The 20,184-nt window shown below is 45.4% G+C and overlaps 2 protein-coding genes across 2 annotated transcripts; both read left to right on the top strand.

Annotated features, from left to right (window-relative positions):
* The first annotated feature begins 627 nt into the window (after positions 1-627).
* Positions 628-7,024, top strand: LOC127312358 (uncharacterized). Its single transcript, XM_051342899.2, has 16 exons — positions 628-756; positions 843-992; positions 2,062-2,166; positions 2,257-2,328; positions 2,410-2,481; positions 2,564-2,797; positions 3,231-3,341; positions 3,426-3,545; positions 3,627-3,728; positions 4,294-4,362; positions 4,499-4,605; positions 5,124-5,207; positions 5,288-5,381; positions 5,487-5,606; positions 5,763-5,947; positions 6,223-7,024. Exons 2-16 carry the CDS (start codon positions 879-881, stop codon positions 6,509-6,511), a joined length of 1,878 nt encoding a protein of 625 aa, XP_051198859.1. The 5' UTR covers positions 628-756; positions 843-878; the 3' UTR covers positions 6,512-7,024.
* Positions 7,025-15,394: 8,370 nt separating this feature from the next.
* LOC127315190 (homoarginine-6-hydroxylase 2-ODD-233) lies at positions 15,395-20,085 on the top strand. The gene is made up of 12 exons (XM_051345704.2): positions 15,395-15,570; positions 15,691-15,806; positions 17,964-18,082; positions 18,212-18,275; positions 18,428-18,453; positions 18,583-18,668; positions 18,753-18,912; positions 19,043-19,062; positions 19,216-19,262; positions 19,362-19,442; positions 19,541-19,630; positions 19,836-20,085. Exons 1-12 carry the CDS (start codon positions 15,537-15,539, stop codon positions 19,962-19,964), a joined length of 972 nt encoding a protein of 323 aa, XP_051201664.1. The 5' UTR covers positions 15,395-15,536; the 3' UTR covers positions 19,965-20,085.
* Positions 20,086-20,184: the final 99 nt, after the last annotated feature.

The raw sequence follows: 20,184 nt of genomic DNA, 5'->3' as shown, positions 1-20,184 counted from the left end.
TCCGCTTCTTCGGACGCACGTTCGTGACCTCCTTCGTCGCGGGTATCACCGTCGTCTCCTCCAAATTGGAGTCGTCGAAGGAGGACGAATCCTCCAAAAAAAAAATAGCACACACGGGTCCATCTACAAGGCGCAACAACCGTGGCGAATCATGAGAACGGCAGCGATGGATCCACGACTGCGAGGAGCTTGGGGGAGAATACGTACCGGCTGACGGCGAGGCGTATGCGGCGGCGGAGATTCCGGCCGATTGGTTGGAGATTCGCCCGCGTCGTTGGGTGGAACGGACGTGGCGGGGCGGCGCGCGCGTTCCTGCCGGTCGAAATCGGAGGGGGCGTGGTGAGAGGAAGAGGAAAGAGGAACGGCTGAAACTTCCTTCGCGCCAACAGGGGAAAAGGATGAGTTTTGTGCTCGCATAGCCTATCCAACCGGGGAAGTTGGGATTTCCGCAGCACAAATGGGAATAGCCCGCAACTTTTTTTATGGAGGTCTGATGCGGTGTCTGAACCGAAAAATGGCGGTTATTACGCGGGACTACTAAAGATGCTCTAAAGCCAGAGAAACCGGTCTAGTAGGTAACCCGGACGGGAACCGCATCTCCTACACCGCCACGTGTCACCGGTGTCAATAAACTCCTGTCAGTCTCCACCACCGTTTCCTTCTCTTCCCCCCACTCCCGCAAAAACCCTAGACGACTCCCGCCTCGCCGCCGCCGCCGCCGCCACGCCGCCGCCCTTCCTCCTCCTGGCGAAACCGGTGAGGGCTCCCTCTCTTCTCGCCCCCCTCCGTGCTCGCTCGCTCGTCCGTCCAGCTGCTGATTCGTGTGCCGAATATATCTGCAGGGATTCCAAGCGCGAAATTCTCCCAGGGAGGCGGCGATGGGGGCGGAGCTGCTGCGGTACGACGGCATGGAGGACGAGGAGGAGGTGTGGCACAGAAGCGACCTCGCGGCCTTCCGCCATGTCGAGAACGTGCTCCAGGCCACGCGGATGGTGCGTACCTCCAGCTCCCCCTTTGCTCCCCTCTCTGCATCTTTTGGGTTGGATTGGACCGGTGCTTGCTGGGCCGGAGAGACGCTCGCTTTGGTGCCGCCTTTGCTGGCCCCGAACGCCTCTAGTGTTTATTATAGGATTGCGTTCGCCACTGAATAAATTAGCCTCTCACCAAGCTTCGTTTTGTACTGCGTTTAGCCTCTCAAGCTTCGTTTTGTTGCACCCACAGTATACCTTGTTCAATTCTGTATCGTGTCGTGAAGTCCAGTTCGGAGAACCAGGTGCCTATGCCCATCCCTTAAATGTTCAGGGCATCTGTTGTGTAATACCAATATAACAAATGCGTTCGCTTACCGTGATATGGATAATGCATTTCTTCAGAATAATACCGAGTAACGGGGTTCAAGCTCGAAATTTTCAAGGCTGTGAGACAATATGCCAGATGAGTGTGCAGTGTGGAGTTAGGGAATTTTGAAGGTGATTATTTTCCTACCAATGCAGTTATTGAATGCCAATTTCTGGGTGTGTAGGAAGCAATGCGTAGTAGGTTCTCTCTTCTGCTCAAACATGAAAATCACCAAGGAACCTCCAGATGTTGCATGTTCTCCTGGCGAACAAATAGATTTATCTGGGGTCATGCAGTACCTTTTCTCAGAGACTACTTACTGGTGTAGATATGCATTTTATGGAGGACTGCCATAAGCCCATAAGCGACTGGGTAGATAGATCTTACAGATGTATTGTTTATGGACACATTTTGAAGTTCTGCCTTGTTCGAGTAATTAACTTGTTCTTATTGCTGTAGATATGTATTTTACTGAGAATGACTGCCGTACCATGCTTGCCAGATATAGGACATAAAATACTGTTTTTTTATGGGTGATTTACGTTCTGTGAAAATTGTTTTCTCTTCTGCCTCTGCTTATCGAGTAATTGACTCTTCAACTTGATCCCGTTTGAAGAGGAGTCCATTTCAGCCACGGTTTTTTTTCTTGGGGTGGCATAGATCAAGAACGTTTATTTCAAGAACGCCTTCTGAAACCACTGACAAATCTCGTCTTCATTTTAGGATCCGAAACTAGTTGACCAAAGTGTTATGACGGAATATTGTAAGTTGGTAAACATTATAGACCAGTCCAAGAGAAAATCTCCTGATGAAGAGGCTTTGCGTGTGGTAAGCAGCCACTGGTCATGTTTTCATCTATCTACTTTTCTTGTGCTTAACATTGCTTCTGATAAATGCAAGTATTACCTACTTTTCCAGACGACTCTGAAGGCATTATCGGAAGCAGTATCAAAAATTGACATCGTGTACCATCATTCGCTTTTGAACACTGTATGCCTTATTGAATACTCACTCTTAGAGGTCCATTTGGTTTGTTCAATCACTTGGATCTTACTAAAACATTTGCTGCAGATATTTACCATCTCCATCTGGTACCTACAAAGACATACAATGGATGTTTTCTTGTATCTGATAACCAGATTGGTATTTTTCTCATTGCACTTACAGTAATTTCCAACATAATTTGTGTAAGCGTTTCTGACTAATTGACTATTTGTGCATACAGGCTGCAGTGGCTGACCAGTATCTCAGAGAATGTTTGCAGATGCTTGTGAACAACTTTACTCCCCCCTATATTGTGAAAAATGAGCTGCCTCCATGGGTGGTTCCAAGGAAGAAGGATATTCATTTTCGTTTGTGCGAGAGTTTAAAAACAATCTCTGACACTGTACCCTTAGCACCCATGATGTTGAGGGATATAATAGATAGAAGTATGCCAAAGTTATTTGAAAATAAAGCTGTGAGTGTGAACTCTTAAGATATTCTCTGTTTGATGGTCTGTTGTGTTTATGTGTTGCATTCCTAATTAGATTGAATATTCACTAGAAAAGTTACACTCAAATGCTGAGAAGGTGTATTGGTCTCCCCACTTCACCTTCCAGTTAACTTTAATTTTTTAACGCCTACATCTTTTCAACAACACTTCAGATTTTTTAAGTACCAAGGCCAATCTTCCATCAATTTAGCTTCTGTATGTGTGTTGCATGGTCTTATCTATGTTAGAAGCTTCTTCTATATAATGTCATAGTTGGCATTGGGCTCCCTTGCTTATCATCTTTGTGTTGGCAATTTGTGACTTCTATTTTTTTCACTTATACATGGAGAAGTCAGCCTCCAGCTTTGTCCCCTATTTCATAGAGCATCCTTCTTACTTTTTGGTAATGTATTTGCAGAAGATGGTCTCATTTGTTGAGTGCATGTTGGGGCTAGATACTGAAAGAATGGGGGATCTTATTGGGGCTGTTTTATTGGCGAAAGTTGTGGAGCTACTTACAGAATTGGATGTATGCTCCTTTTTTCACCACTAGTCTACCCTGCAAGGCTGCATTTAATTCTTGACCTAATTAGTTGATGGGTTAACTTTGCAGGTTAGTATAACCTGGGAAGATATTCTTCAAGAGGAACATAACATTGGTATATTTGATATGGAGTTTGAAGATTTGGATGGTGATGAGGATGAGGATGTCCTTGGACAAGCAGGAACAAAGGTTTCTGCATTGTACTTTTTTTTGTTTCCTAACTAATCAAGTAACCTAAGTTGCCAACTCAACTATCATTTTGTTGGTTAGGTCCTTTTTGGAGGAAATCAATGTGCCGACAAGCTTGACGGTTTAATGGTTGTTGTATGCGAGCACCTTAAGTCATGTGCAGAGCGTGGGTACCTACCTAAGGTGACTGCACACTACACACTGTATCCAGGTCTTCGAGCATATTTTATTGTCATATTTTAGCATCCCTTAATGCTTCTACTCCCTCCATTTCACAATTGATGTTTTGGACATATCTTCAGTCAATCTTTAAAACCTCCACTGCCAATCAACATCAACGTATTTCTATTGGGTTTCATATCCATAGGAATGGCTGGGTTTTACGTTAGCTCGTCAATCCTATCATAACCCTCCTCCTTTACCTGGTCTTGGAACCGGCTATTCCTTCACTGCCAATATCATTTCAAATATTTGTATTGGAAACACGAAAATCATATGTTCAGATTTGTCTTGAAAACTAGCTCTAAAATATTGTAGTTTTCTTGGGTTAAGCATATTACTCCAGTACAACTTAGTTGTCAAAATTAAATCTTGAAGACCGTGTCAATGTCCAAACGCCATCCTTTTTTTAGGAAGTCAAACTCTGTCCTTTTGGTGAACTCGATGCTGGATAAGGACATATAACTGTTAATGCTGGATGCTAGTTTTTTAATCTGTCACTTCTCAAGTTCTGGTTTGAAATGGACAGGAATATGACATTCTGCAGACTATATTTCGAGCATCTGTGCTGAGGGTGCACCGGTCAAAATTTGCCCAGGTCAGGATTCATTGTTATTTGGTGTGTGTAAACTAGATTCACTGGGCTTTCATGCTTGTATTGAGTTTTACTCCCCTCCATTTATCTTACTTGTTTCACCTTCTTTTATTTGACTCTGCCCCTTCTGACTTTGCAGTTTATCATGTTCTATGCATGCTCACTAGATCCTGAAATATGTGGCCCTCAGTTTGCTGTTTTTCTTACTGATATTGTTATAAAGAGGGAAGAGGATGCAATTTCAAGGTATGTCTGAGCATGCCAGGAATTCACTATATGCACATCACTTCTATTTATCTGTTGTGTATTATTGGCTGCGGTCACAACTGTCTTTGTATGTTCTGATGATTCGTATAATCTTTGGCTTGCTGCCACACTTTGCTTTACTCATGTTTGGCAAGTTTGATAATCTGGTGTTTGGACTGTGACAACAATTGCGATGATGTCATAGGCATGTCCTTTTGCCAAGTTGCCACAATTGTGGCAAAAAGTGTTCGACAGACAATGCATGTATACTCTCCTCATATTTTCAGCCATGCTTCTATCAATCTTTCAGGCACCTGTTGTAGGCATGCTGTTTTTGCCAAGTTGCCACAATTGTGGCAAAACGTGTTTACACAGACAATGCATGCATACACTCCTCATATTTTTAGAGTCTACTACAGACAGTAGTATATTCTGTTATGATTCCCATTTGTTAGTTTAATTTGGTAGTGTGTACACGTTGAGGAAATGATAATTATCATTTATGTTTCGATGTGCAGAATGTCTGCAGTTTCGTATCTTGGAAGCTACTTGTCGCGGGCAAGGTTTATTTCTGCTAATACAGTTGTCGCTGTACTTGAAAGGTGGCTATAGAAATATATCTCTTTGCAATTTACCTGATGTTCTTCTCAGATCTGAATTTGTCTTTCTTCGCTTTACACAGATTAGTGGGTTGGTGCGTTGGCTATTGTGACCATCAGAAGACCAGTGGGACCGCAGCTATTCCAAATCATCAAATATTTTTCGCGACCTGTCAGGTTAGTTATGCCATCATATTCATATTTTCTTTTTGATGTACATACAATTAGTATTAGTAGCGGGATTCCAGTTAACACTTTATTTTCATATTTCTTAACCTGCAGGCTGTGATGTATATCCTATGCTTTCGCTTGAGATCTATTGTGGATTACGGAAATCTTAAATCACAGCTGTTTGACTTGCCTTTTGGATTTCTTTTGACCCATCCACTGGAACCTCTAAAGGTTTGCATAAGAAGCATCCTCTGACATATCTCCTTTCATGTTTCATATGTATACTAATACTCTCCATGTGTGCTGCATTTTGATGTTTGGAAGTCATTACTGCTAATGATATGTTTTTTTACCTTTGGCAATTAACATTATCTTTTGATATACTAGGTGTGCTTGCCTTCAATAGTAAACGAGTTCCTAAGACAGGCCAAAGATGCTAAGTTGTTCACTGCATTTAAGGAATCAGCACTGAATGATGCAATTGAATCTGATTTGTCGAGGACTTTTGGAGGAATTGGTAGACTTGACATGTTCTTCCCATTCGATCCTTATTTGCTAAAAGAATCTGACAGGTTCGCACCACTGATACTTCTACTTCTTGAGCCTATTTACTACTGCTCTTTTACTTGTTTGTGCTATGTGGATTACAATTATGTTTATTAAAGCAAAGCCTTGTTTTTGTTGGACCGTTGAACTTTTATTATGTCCAAGGATTATCCTTGGATTTAAGCTTTTTGCTATTTCAGTTTCTGTGTGCTTGGTGCCTTCGTCTATTTTGGAGCACACTCTAGCCCAGTAACTACATATTCACTTTGGCTTCTTCGTGACAACCATTTGTGCCCTGCAGATATATGCGCCCAAATTTTGAGTTCTGGTCCATGGTCAAGACAACATACATTGATGATAAGGAAGATTACGACGATGAGCTCGAGGATCTCGATGGCCCTGGAATGGATGATGACAGCTCGGATGATGATAATCCTGAGGTCAACAATGACCCCGATGACTTGGATATCCCGATGGATAAGATGTCTATAACTCCATGTGATTCTTACTTTCTTCAATTTGCCAAGGAAAGCCATGCTGGCCCTAGCATGCCTGCAAAGATCAGACCTTCAGTGAGCCCTCCATCATGATGGGCCCTCAGCAGGATCATCTTAACGAACTTGTGCTTCACTTTACTGAGCCAACTTGTACGAGGGTATGACTGTCAAGCTGATATATGGGGAGCTTCCGTCCAACTTATACAACGGTCTATTAAGCTCTAATATATGGGGAGCTTCCATGGTAGTTTGTGTTAGGGTGGAGCAACCCCATTCACTTGCAATGTACTACCTCAGGTCTGTTTTAATCGACGCAAGCATGAACTAGCTGCACCCACATATGAACTAAGGCCTGCGTCAATTAAAACCGTCCGGAGGGAGTACTTAAAAGCCCAAATAGGTCAAGGTTTTGTGTTGGGAGTGGAGTACTGATGCTTAGAGAACACGTAGTTCTGGTTGTTGTGAGATTATATACTAGGTTTGTATGTACATCTTCGAGATGTATGAGGAAGACATCATGTTCTGATGTAGAATGGTTTATCGACAGGTTTATATGTCTGTTTTATTTGCCTGTTGTATATCAGCTTTGCAACTGGTTCATGAAAAGATGTCCCTTTTTTCGAATGTTTGGAATTACTTTCATAGTGCAAATAATTAACTCCGTACTTGTGAACTAAGGTAGTAACTACTTCGTAGGTCCGTTTACCAGTGATTTGATTACGGTAGAATGTCAATGAGCGGCAAAGAGTCACTCGGTGGCTCCAAATTCGCAATGGCCTGAAATATCAAGGAGTGATTTGTAATTGACGTGAGTAGCTACGATGTGTAGTGAAAAGGCACTATCAGCCACAAATTGATTTTACAGCGCAATATTATTGCGTCTCCGTTGAAGATACTCTAATACTTCGTAGGTCCGTTTACCAATGATTTGATTACGGTAGAATGTCAAGGAACGGCGAAGAGTCACTCGATGGCTCCGAATTGGCAATGACCTGAAATCAGAGCATCTCCAGCCGTGTCCTCTAAAGCATCTCCGCGTGCTTTAAGGGCATCTTCCCGCCTCTTCTGGCGACGTCGACATCTATAAAGCCCCCCGGTTCAATGGCAGTCACCACAGGCGCCGGCACCCCTTTCTCCGCCGCAAGCACAACCTGGTCGCATAAACACCACTGTGTAATGATGAACCGTCCCGGCGCCGACCAGTTCCCTCCACCACCGTTTCCACCACCACCGGAAGCACCGCAGTTCGACATCGACCCGGAAGCTACGGAGAACGAGGTGTGGGAGTAGGCGGCGCTGGCGGACACCATAGCGGTGTTCGACGCCGCCACAGAGGAAGAGGCGCGGCGGCGCCGGGCGGAGCGGTGGCGTGCAGAGAGGCGGCGCCTACACATGGAGCGGGATCTACAGTACTGTGAACGGAGGCAATGGATCATCAGCGGCAGGAGGCGGTCGACCGTCAGCAGCGGGAGGCGGCGCAGGACTGGCGGCAGCGGGAGGCGGCGCAGGACTGGCGGCAGCGGAGGCGGCCTGGGGGCGCATGCGGATGCGTTGGTGGCGGAGGTCAACACGTTGGCGGCACAAATGGAGGCGGAAATGGAGGAGGAGGACGAGGAGGAGGAGGAGGAGGTGGCAGAGGTGGCGGTAGAGGAGGAGGACGACGACGACTTCGAGTGGTCTGACGATGACGGGCCGCACCCGGACGAGGCGGCGGATCAGCAACGAGCGCTCGTCGAGTTCTTCGAGTCGTAGAAGCAGCTCCAGGACGACGCCCGTGCTCGCGAAGTCCCGCAGATTCGCCGCGCCGTCGATCTCTCCCTCCAAGCGGCGCAGCAGGGGAGGGCATGCAACGATGCGCTGATGAAGCAGCGGCGTCTGGCCTCCGCCCTACGCATGGAGAGGCGGCACGCGTAGCACGATCTATGGCGGAGGGGAGGCAATGTCGAACGCACCGCCGGGCGGCCAGTAGGCTAGGGTTAGATGAAATCTAGCCGTTTTCATTCGAACTTGTAATATATAATCAAATTTGAATGAAAACTTATATTTTCGTGCACTTTTATTTATTTGGGGTGCGTTTTTGGGGGGCGCGACTGGGGAGCGACGTATCCCAAACGCGGCACGAACGAAACACGTCCTCCAAATGCTCGATCCGACGCCGGTTAGGAGACGCTTTGAGGGACACGCGTTTAGATGCTCTAGTGATTTGTAATTGACGTGAGTAGCTACCATCTGTAGTGAAGGCACTATCAGGTACAAATTGAGAGCACATAGTTTGGGAAAAAAAACTACAGCGCGATAATACCATCGATTGACTGATGTACTCCTAACGTGGTGGCGCAAGTATAGCTGTCGACGAAAATAGAAAATCAAACTGAATTGCCATTTGGAGTCCTCGTCCGAGACTCGAGAACAATGGAAGCATATCATATGGACTGGGTTAATGGTCTTGGGGGTAAATCATTTCCGCTTTCTAAATACGTTATTTATACAAAGATGATGACAATATGTTCGTCCCTCTTATCCATAGAAGCGTCCATCTCATATTTATACAAAGATTATGACAATATGGTCTGGTGGATATAACTTGGAAGCTTCCATCTCGTTCCGTCATTCATTAGACGTAGCACCAAACAGAGGCGCAGAGCGGAGCACATCACACGCGAAGCACGTGCGTCCCCCATCAAGTTGGTTCACTGCGTAGAACAGTGGTCACTTTCGCTGCATCGTGACGAACAGCAGACGTGCCCTGGCACACATGACAGGTGGGCCGCATCGCATTGTATGAGTGCTGACGGCTCAATCAATGCTTTGATTAAGTGATTATTCTCTTACTCTGTCGAAATTCATATGTGTCTAGACATAATTTTCCGAATTTAAACAAAAGTTCGACATGTTTCATTAGACGGAGGGATAGAATGCATTGTTTTTGACAACCGCTATTAAATTCAACACTAGAAAATAATTTGCACACTAAGCTCATGATTCATTCGCATTGCAGTACAATGGTTTATGCAACAGTTAACAAGAAAAAAAAGCAATCATGAGGGCAGTTTCTTCGATTTATCTTTACATGCATCTATAAGTTGACCGAGACGAGATACGAAGAATGTCAGCCAATCCATCTCAAAAGGCACAATCTGCCGACATTTAATCGTGTCGAAGCCAACCACCTTCTTCATCTCCCCTGTCACAATATTTGCAGTGTACACGTTGTTGTGGTTGTCCCTGAGGAGCAAGATGCCGCCCTTCTCTCCCAACATAATCAAGTGCATTAGAGACCGGCGATAATTAGGTGGTTTTAGCTCAACAACCGGCGCGCGGAGCCACCTTAAAGGACCACCGTCCTCTAGCCGCGTCCATATCTCTAGCTGGTAGCCTCGCCGTTGCAAGTGAAACAATGAGAGTTTTCCGCCATCAGTGATAGTGAGTTGCGGTTCATCATAATCTTGAGCTATGCCACGTACGATTGGGGTCTCAACCTTAGTCAGGGATACACAGCACGTCTCGGCGTCCACATCAATGGTATGCCAACCTGAGTTGATGTAGCCTGCTCTGAAGGAACGCACGAGCCAGTGAGCCGTGCCACGCCACACAACGACACGGGGGTGCCTTGGCAGCAAGTATCTATCCCTCTCCTCAGAAAGGAAAGGAAGTTTGTCCGGCCCTCTCCAGATCGTGTCGCCAGACGTGAACTTGTGGAGGTTAGTATTGTCGAGAATGAGCACTTTGAAAAAGGCCGAGTACCCGAGCGGTGCCCGAGGTTGTTGTTTGGCGTTCGAGGAACAATCTGCGCTGGTTAGGATGGCATAGCCACTCTCGGCGAAGCTCCAATAATATTGTAGCGGTGGGAGCTCGTGACACGCGCCCACAATCAAATTGCACACGGCCAGACGAACAATGACATCAGGTGAATCGGGTGGGTCCAAGCGCACGAGGAGGAGGCCATCGCGGGAGGCAAGCGGCACAGCATTATGCAAAAGATCTGCTACCGCTGTAGGAAAAAAAGACTTGAGAAAGCAATGATTAGAACCGAGCATGGATCGCGACGTAGGGTTGAAGGATGTCACGAAGGTAGGGGTCTTTTTATGGATAACTTTTTTCCAAACAAAGAATCCAGAGAAGAACATCGACGTGTGTTCGAGCCAGCGGATGCGGCGAAGAAAGGAGGCTTTGACTACGAGGAGGCGCCACCGATTACACGTCACGGCACAACGAAAGAGGTCAGCCGCGTTCTCCAAGCGTACAAGAATCTCACGGACGACATCGTCCGGCAAAGAGGCCGCAGTGGCCGTCACGGCCGCCGCCATCTCTTCTATCTTCGCGGGTAGCGTGATCGTGTGCTTGGGCGAGGCTGGAGTGTTCTTTTGTTGACAGCCTCGACAAGGAGGCTGATTTGTACTGTAGTATTAAAGGGCTTTGGAGACGAACTAACCTTGAGGAGATCGGAGTCCAAATTGGACTCCTTGTCGGATTCACGTTCGTACATTTTTCCATATTGAAGTCGTTAAGGCCTCCCACCATCACGGTCCGCGTGAACTATGCGAAGAAGGCAGCCCATAGGAATAAGGTGCATGCCTGCAGGCTTAGCTGGTTGTAAGTTACGGTGTATATTGCAAGTGTATTCCTCAAGTTCATAATAAGTGTTGTGATTTTAATTTAAATTTTCCTGAATTTAAACTAAATACACAAAATTAATTGTGGTTCGGAGGGAGTAGTCGTATGCCTGCTCGTTAGCATAGACAACAAAACAAAATACTCTATCCGTCTCAAAACGTAAGACACTCTTTAATTTCGCTGGTCAACAACTTAATTTTGAATTGGCCATAGGACACAAGTCCCTCTACCACAATGCATATCCCCCGCCCTCCCCGCACACTCTCTCCAATCTCATGACAAATCAACATTGTTATGCCTGCTCGCTGGTCAAAAACTTACTTTTGATTTGGTCATAGGGTTGCTTAGCAAGTTTCTATAACATCTTGGCAAAACACAAGCCCCTCAGCCACAATACATATCTATCCCCGGCCCCTATATGTTGACAATCTCACGACAAATCAACATTGTTATACCTACGGTATGAGCAATGTTGAGGAAATCGCTTATCGGGGTTAACTCGGTCGGCGGACGATTAGCGATTAATAGGAAAATCGGCCGATTAATCGGACGATAAATGAGTTAATCGGGTGATAAATGAGTTTATCGGCTAATCGGTGACCACTGAATAGGGATTAATCGGGCGATTAATCGTTGAATCGGACGATTTTTTGAACAGTGGGTATGAGTATACATTTATTCCCCATCTCCTCCTGACCTCTCTCAACAAAGGTGTACTTGTTTGTCTCCACAGTGAGTATGCATTTATTCCAACATCTATTTCAAAATGTGCACTATTATGTCCATAGTAGGAGTATTTCTAAAATTTCCACCCGTGCCTCCCTATCCACCCCGTGCCTTAGGCAGAAGACGTCCCGTCTTTCTACTCCATTCCTATTGGTAATGTGAAAGAGAAGCAAGTGTAAGTTTATAGATCCAGAAAGAGGTGCAATCTGCAAGATGGAGCATAGTGCTACTGTTAGACCTATTTTGGACTATACTCGCTACGTCCTCAAATAAGTGTACTTCTAGGTTTGAAATTTATCCCAAAAATGTTATAATCTACATTACCAATGCAGTTAATTAATGCAATTAGTTCCTCGTAATCACTCCCCAACTTCATCCTCCAATCTCCATTCCTCTCTTCCACCTCAACCACCAATCCTCATTCCTCTCCTTCAATTAGTAGAATGAAGACTCAAAAAGATGAGAGAAAACTAAGTTGTCTCTTATTTCCTAGAAGTACACTTATTCGTGAACGGAGGGAGTAATTATGAGTGAGTACATGAATGAGCAACCTATAATGTGCAAGTTAGGAGATTCATGCATAATTGAGGTGCAATATATAGTATGGAATCACAATTCACAAAGCATACTTTTATTCCTAACTGAATGCATATACTACAATTTGAAAACTGTGAATCTCTTTGCACCAATGTATTGAATTGGGCAAAACATGAACAAAGCCAAGATAGCATTTTTTACTTGGCTCAGCAATAGCAGAGTAATTAAAAGAGAGGTTCGACAAATAATTTTCATAAGGAATAAAGAACAAATTCCACAGAGAAGAAATAACCCTTTTCACCGAGAAATTGTTGGGCCATGTCATTCCACATGGAGGTGTGTTGGCAGCCCAATATCAACCTAGAAAGTCTAACACATATCAACCGTTGATTGACGTTCGAATCGAACAATTGATTTGCCTCCTTGAGAGGTAAAATGAGAAAATCGTAGCCACCCTTAGTGGCTGAGAGAGAGAGAGAGAGAGGGAGAGAGGAGAGGGGGAGAGAGAGAGGGGGAGAGAGAGGGAGGGAGAGAGAGGGAGAGAGAGGGAGAGAGAGAGAGGGAGAGAGGGAGGGAGGGAGAGGGAGAGGGAGAGGGAGAGGGAGAGGGAGAGAGAGAGAGAGAGAGAGGGAGAGAGAGAGAGAGAGGGAGAGAGAGAGGGAGGGAGGGAGGGAGGGAGGGAGGGAGGGAGGGAGAGAGGGAGGGAGAGAGAGAGAGATCAATAAAAACATGGTTGCTGCTGTGAGAGGGTGAGAGAACACGCTAAATTACCACAAGTGAGAAGAGGAAGAAGGAGATGTCATTTATGTCCAGATTTCTGAGATCCGCCTGTCTTCAATATGGTGTTTTGAGGATCAACCGTTCTTGGATCGGCTCCAAACACTTTGAGTTTGTTCCTTACTTTGAGCGCTCCAATCTGGTTAGCTGGTTTGAGATTTGGGTCAGTGGAGAATCAGATTTGAGAGGGGTTGGGTCGGTTTGGACTGTTGTAGTTTCAACACAAAGCAGTTTTGAGAGATGAACCGTTTGGGCAGTCAAACAGTGTCCGATTGAGCTGATTTATGGTCAGTATGTTGGCAAATCCTATATCTTTTTGTCTGTCAAATTTGGTGCTAATTGGATCTGTGTTTAAGAGCAATTTTCTGATTACCGAAGAGAACATAAACTGTGTTATCTATGCTTTGTTGTATCTTGCCTACAAGCCAAAGTGTGTTGTAATCTCCAGATGTGTCAACCGGGTACCCGGACAATTTTTGGATGGTACATAAATTACTATGATTCGAGTTGTTTTGGCTCATGAGTTAGTTAGGTTCGGTAAGATTATTAGTAGCGTAAGGAGCATGCTTCGGACTTTCGGAGCACCTTATTAGCAAAACTAAAATGTTAAGATATAGTTACATATATAAATATAAATATAAATGTAGGGGTTTGCTAGTTCTTAGCTAGCGGGCAACTAAGTTCATGTTCAACCAGATCATAGACCGTTTAATTGCATCGTGATTCATGTATATGAGTTGTAAGTTGGGTTGCAATTACGTTTTTTTAGTTGTAAGTGAAGTTGTAACTAAGATCTTTTCAATTGCAAGTGAGAATACAACTAATAAAAATTCTCTGGATCATTAGATTTGATGACATCATCTAACTAAGAACGAGAAATAGTTACACCCATTATATCAGACTTAGCCATCAGCTAAACGGTACGTGAGGCTCTCGCGATCTAGGTCTTCCTCGCCTCCTGCCGGCGCCGCCGCTGATCTGCCCCGCCTCTGTGGCCTTCGGGCCATGGGGGTGCGGTGGACCGCGGCTCTTGACGGCGGGAGGGCTTCACCCCCTGTTTTGTGGGTTCCATTCTCCGTTCGTATGGTCAAAGTTTGTAGGGGCGGCGCTCAGGTGGTGGTGGCACCGCCTCGTGCAATAAAGTCTCCCCGGCTTCAACCCCATCTCGACGGCAATGTCAAGAGGCTTGTGGGAATGGTGTCGTCTTTGAGGTTTTCGTCTGGCTGTGGGGATCTTCGTAGTCAAGGAGCTTCAGCGGCAGTTCATCCTTCTTCTTCGTCTTCGGAACGGATGTGGTCTTCTTGATCCGTTCAGCGACTTCCCGTCCGCAACCAACAATGTCAAGCCGACTCAGGGAGGAGCGCACCGTCGACACGGTCTGGAGGTTGAAAATGAAGAACTTATCAAGGATCGCGTTGTAATTTTCGTTTTTCTTGGGGTGCTTTGTATTGTATTCGCAAAAAAAAGTTACACCCATATATAAATATAAAGATAGATAGATAGTCGTACACATGGGTCCAGAATCCAGAGGCGCACATCTCCGGATTAAGAATTCTGAGATGCTCGGTGTATAACGTGCCCCATGAATTCGGTACGATCGTGCACATGCGGTGCGAAGCCGCGAATAGTAGACGCGCCCAACACAGCGTGGCTGGCATGTGCGCCAGCACCCTATGATTGCTGACGATGAGTCACTGCCAATTCCTTTTTTTTTTGAAACGAGGCAAAAGCTTTGTCTTTATAGAAGAAAAGAGTTGGCCCGTTTATGAGGAAAACTGGCCAAAAATCGTTACAACACGACACCACACACCAGCCCCGAGGCTGCGTTCCACACGGGTCGACGACCAAACAGGTCGACACCACACCTCAACGCAACAGGCGGAGGCGAAAGACCGAAGACATCGCTCCAAACTACCACGCCGACCCCAAGGCCGCGCCCCTCCTGGCCGAAGACGAGACCACCTCCGCCGAACCGCCGAAACACTCCGCAAGACCCTCTGACCGGTGGACGTCCAAAGCGCGGCCCCAAGAGGCAAAGCGACACAAGAGCGCCGTCTAGGGTTTCCCCCGGAGAACCCGGGCGGAGATTAGGAAAACCCGCTTCGACGACGTCTTCAAGAAGGATGCGGCGCCCACGGGCGTCACCGTCGTCGGTCCTGACCGGCCGCCAAGACAAAGCTTTCGCCTAGCAGGGAGTCCCAAGACCTCGCGCCCGCCCAAACAAGGACCGGCACAAACCACCAACTGCAACCACCGCAACGCGATCCCCGGAGAGACGCCGCACGTACCCTGCCACCGCCGCGCTACACGACCTGTAGTCACTGCCAATTCTGCCGCCATTGCCAGCCATCGCACTTGCTCGCTCGCCTACCTAACAGGATCGAATCCCAAACTTTCTCGACTCATTCTCCCTCACCCCATCTCCTCGTCGCCGGCTCTGCTCGCCGCCGGCCAGCCTCCCAGCATGGGTTCCGACTTCAAGGCTATCCCACTCATTGGTACGCACGCTTTCCGTTAATCTGTTCTACTGATTTTCCGATAGACGATGCGACTGTTCAGCAACCTTAAAAGGTACCACCACTTTTATTTATGCCATTTTCTGTATGTGCAACGATCAGATATTAGCCCGCTTGTGGAGAAGATCGATGACCCAAGCATGGTCAGCGACGGGGACTTGCTGGAAGTCGTCGGAATGCTGGACGGCGCCTGCAAGGAGGCCGGGTTCTTTTACGTGGTAAATCATCACTCAGCAAAGCTAACTTCGCCTAATTTAACTTGTGACGGGCGGCGTGGTTGTTCACTCGAAAATGGAACTTATAAATAGCATGAGTAGTGTGCGATGAAACGTTGTGTCGGCATGGATATGGTGTCTTTTCTTTTCAAGTAAACGATAGGATCTCTTAGCAGTCTTTTGTTCGACCTTTTTTCTTTTCTTTCAGAAACCATCAGCCTCTACATGGACATATCTCAGAGCAACTCTAGCAGATCCTAAATATCTCAAATCTAGTTATCTCGGATCGGGCGCTGGATATGTGTTATCCGGTACGCTTTGTCGAGCAATACAGCAGATACGACAAAGTTATAATGGATATTTGAGAAAAAAGTTGAGTACGCTGGAGTTTCCGTGGGAGAACATTAGTTCACTTATAAACATAATTGACATATGATTAGCACTAATTAACTAAGATCTAATCCTAGATCAATATAACCTAGATCTAAACTAGCCCTAAGAGGACGCGGATGCATCGGTCGTAGCATCACCGGTGAACAAAATTCGGCCGCACTCTAAGTCAGGGCGCTTATCTACGCGTCAGGAGGTGGCAGCAACTAGCCCGGGGATCGAAATGCATTCTCGCGGAACTGGAGTCATAGCCGCGGCGTCGAAGGTGCTACACTACGCGCCGAGACACGGAGGCGTCAGCGCCTCACTTGTCCTCGTCGGAGGACGAGTATGCCATGTATGCCTACAACACGGCCTCAATGCGCCACACCGCACGATTCACCTCATTCTACTCGGAGGCAAAGATGTACACCTCGAGATGGTCGGTGTTGTATGCCTCGACCTGCTGGCAGTGTTGCCCCTCGGGCACGGCCATGCACACCGAGCGGGCGAGCACACGCTGCAACACTTTCTCCTCGGGCTCTGGCACGGCACGTGCACAGGCACAGCCTCCTCCTCATCAGACGACGGGAGTTGCACCATGTATATCTCGGCCTGGTGGTACCAGTCCACGACGCGCCGCCACCCAGGAGCTCTCTGTGTGTGCTCCATTCGCCCGATGAAGTTGTACACGTCAAGGTGCATCCGCATGGCCCGAGATGGTCTTTTTGCGTGTGGTCCTTGACAACGGAGAGGGGGAAGCGGCCGCGTGGCGCCCGTTGATCTAGAGGCCGCGACTCCCCGGCCCACCTCCAGCTAGCGATGAATTTACCAGATACATTTTGGAGATTCTTTGGGTGATGGGCCAGAATCGCTGGACAGAGGCAGGGGAGGTGATAGAGGCAAGATGAGGGGGAAATGGGGATTTTGACGGCCAAACCTATTCATCGCTCATTAGGGGAGTGAATCGCTCCCGCCTAAAGCGATCGGCGGTTGGGCTGGCCCATTTAGCGACAACAATAGGTGGTTTTTTAGATGGTTTTTTCTTGGTTCTACTGAGTTCGAGAAGTTTCTAGAAACTTTCAGCCAGTTTTCCTGATTCAGTGTTTCTCTAGTTATTTCTGGTTTAACTAGTTTTTTTATTTTCTATTTTTTGCTATTTTCTGTTTCCTATTTTTTACATTTTACAAATTTCTAAAATGCGTAAATTAATTTTTTTAAATGTTCAAACTTAAAATGTTCAAATTTTAGAATATTCAAATTTAAACTGGTCAACTTTTTTTAAAAGTTCTAACATAAAATGTTTGAATTTAAAAAATTTCAAACTTAAAAAATGTTCGAACTGAAAAAAGATTCATTTAAAACAGTTTAGAGAAAATGTTCATTTTAAAAAAAGTTCAATTTCCAAAAATATTAGATATTTTTTAAATCTTCAGATTTTGAAAAAAAATCAAAAGCTGCTTCAGTGCGGCCTATGGGCACAAGGCTTCAGCGGGAGGACCTTCGCTCCCGCTTAAAGCGGGGATTAGGCGCTACCGATTTTGACCCTGATTCTGCCCTCCGACCCTGTTATATAGTGTGCGGATAGGCCATGATCGGGTACCCTGGATAACTTTATCCAAGCTGCTATTTATCTGGATCTACTCGGGAAGCAAATTTGGCGCAAAACTGGATGACTCGGTTATCCAATTTTGGGCACTTACCCGGATCTGTATTTGATGAGCAAAAACAGGTTCTGAATGTTGTACAATTCATTGATTGGATGCTAATTGGCATGTGAATTGCTAACAGAAAGGCCACGGGATTGCGGAATCAATGATGATGGAAGTCAGGGATGTCACGCGCAAGTTCTTTGAGCTTCCTCTCGAGGAAAAACGGAAGATCCGACTGACACCTGGGACTGGATATAGGTGTGATCGCCTACACATTTTCAAATTTTACTTGTTACCTTTTTTTAGGTTAATTGTACTTGTTACCTTTATATTGTTTCCTGTACGCGCATGCGCAAATGGGCCTAATTTTTTACGGCTTATCGACAGAGGGTACCAGAGAGTGGGCGAAAACATTACCAAGGGTAAACTTGACATGCAGGAAGCAATTGATGTAAGTTCTCATCTCTATATTCTTTTTTCTTAAGGCAAGCATTTTCGCATTTATCAGGTTCAGTTCTTGCTCATTTTTTGCACATAATATTGACTGTTAATTTGGTTTTCAAAATATTTGGTATGAAGTACTATCTCTAATCCAAAATACAGGTCATTTGCCAGTCAAGATTTTCCAAGTTTGATCATATATAAAAGAAACTTAGTAGATTTATCATGAAATATACCACTTTCGTTAGAGATAATTATTTTATGTGACAATATGTTTGCAAACTTCGGGATGTTTTGTTTAGTGCTTGTATTTAAAGATTCGTTTTTATGTACCTTCCACGCAGGCCCGATTACCCATCAAATTTTAAAGTACTCCTGGAAAATTATGCAAGCCTTCTACGAGGTTTCCTACTAAGCTCTGTTTTGATTACTATTTTATGCTCATGGTCATTACTAGTGGTATTTATCATGTCATCTTCCATTATAGATCTTTCAAGGAAGATCATGCGAGGTATAGCCTTGGCACTTGGTGCCCCGTCGGATGCTTTCGAAGGAGAAACGGCAGGAGACCCCTTCGGGTATCTCAGGTTGATTGGTTATCCAGTCTCAGCAGATATTCCAAAAGAGCAACGCACTGATACTGGATGGTAAGCCAAAGAAAAAAAAATCACCATTATTTTTTGTGCCATGTCATGCAAGAATTATGCTCACTTTGGTTGGACGCATCTCACTCTGTTTTTTTCCTCTGTGATCCATCCATATTCTATGACAATTCAGTGGAGCTCACACAGATTATGGTCAGTGCACTAGCTACCTAGTATATATACTTTGCTTGCTTCATGGAACACATAAAGTTTCTTGATTTTGTTATCTAAAGATCAGTGGTGTCTTGCACTGAATTTTATAACCAAAGTCTTGAAAATCATGTTCCTCATTTTTTTTAACTGCAGGCCTTCTGACACTGGTTAACCAGGATGATGACATTTGTGCTCTTGAGGTACTCGTTTCTTCAGTAACAGTTAACACCGTAACTTACATTGTTTCTTCTGTATTCAAAAGGGATAAGTTTGGAAAATCTTTGGTACCAATGTTTCAGGTCAGAAATCTGTCTGGCGAGTGGATACAGGCCAAGCCAATCCCTGGAACCTTTGTCTGCAACATTGGTGACATGCTCGAGGTTTCTTTCTATCTTCCAAACTTAAAAATGCTTAGTCCTACTCGAACTTTGTGGAAGAAAATGCGGGTTTATTGACTATCTTAGCTATTTGGTTTTAGGTTTGGTCGAATGGAATATACCAGCCCACGTTCCATAGAGTTTTCAACAACTCCCTTCGTTACCGCGTATCCGTTGCCTTCTTTTACGAGGTATACATATGCGTCCACAAAGAAGAGGACCATTTTTTTTCCCAAGGCAGAATAGGAACATGTCAATCAAGTTGTTAATACTCCTTCGATCCCTTTTAATTGATTCTGATTTAGTACAATTAAAAAGCATTGGAGGGAGTACATAACCCCCAACCCCCCCCCCCCCCCCCCCCCTTTCATCAGGACTAATGGCGTTTGTATACAGTCGAACTTCGATGCCGTCGTGGAACCTGCGGAGTTGTGCCGGGAGAAAACAGGCGGCGTTGCCAAGTATGAGAAGGTGGTCTACGGGGAGCATCTGGTCAAGAAAGTTCTCAACAACTTCGTCCTGTAATATCTGGCGCACGTGCATGCGCCGGTGTTCTAAGCTGCCCTTTTTTTAATCCTGCCGGTTACATTTCGTTGATTATGTTGTATATCTTGTAGATGCAGCGAAATATGTTAGCTTTTTAATCTCGATTCTCCGTTGTATCTGCATGTAGTTAGTGTAAATCATCTAGTTAATCGTGCAGTTTAGTTCAGAGGGATGCAGGTGAGATGCTGCTGGGCCGTGT

The sequence above is a fragment of the Lolium perenne genome, chromosome 7 (assembly GCF_019359855.2).
Source record: "Lolium perenne isolate Kyuss_39 chromosome 7, Kyuss_2.0, whole genome shotgun sequence".
NCBI lineage: Eukaryota > Viridiplantae > Streptophyta > Magnoliopsida > Poales > Poaceae > Lolium > Lolium perenne.
This window is presented reverse-complemented; position numbering and strand designations above follow the sequence as displayed.

What these genes read in the sequence shown, in the direction of transcription:
- LOC127312358 (XM_051342899.2), top strand. Translation starts at nt 879, where the DNA reads ATGGGGGCGGAGCTGCTGCGGTACGACGGCATGGAGGACGAGGAGGAG. An exon ending in TGCTCCAGGCCACGCGGATG is followed by an intron (nt 993 to 2,061) that starts GTGCGTACCTCC and finishes TCTTCATTTTAG; the next exon opens with GATCCGAAACTAGTTGACCA. An exon ending in GTTGTCGCTGTACTTGAAAG is followed by an intron (nt 5,208 to 5,287) that starts GTGGCTATAGAA and finishes CGCTTTACACAG; the next exon opens with ATTAGTGGGTTGGTGCGTTG.
- LOC127315190 (XM_051345704.2), top strand. Translation starts at nt 15,537, where the DNA reads ATGGGTTCCGACTTCAAGGCTATCCCACTCATTG. An exon ending in CAACGCACTGATACTGGATG is followed by an intron (nt 18,913 to 19,042) that starts GTAAGCCAAAGA and finishes ATGACAATTCAG; the next exon opens with TGGAGCTCACACAGATTATG. An exon ending in CCGTTGCCTTCTTTTACGAG is followed by an intron (nt 19,631 to 19,835) that starts GTATACATATGC and finishes GTTTGTATACAG; the next exon opens with TCGAACTTCGATGCCGTCGT.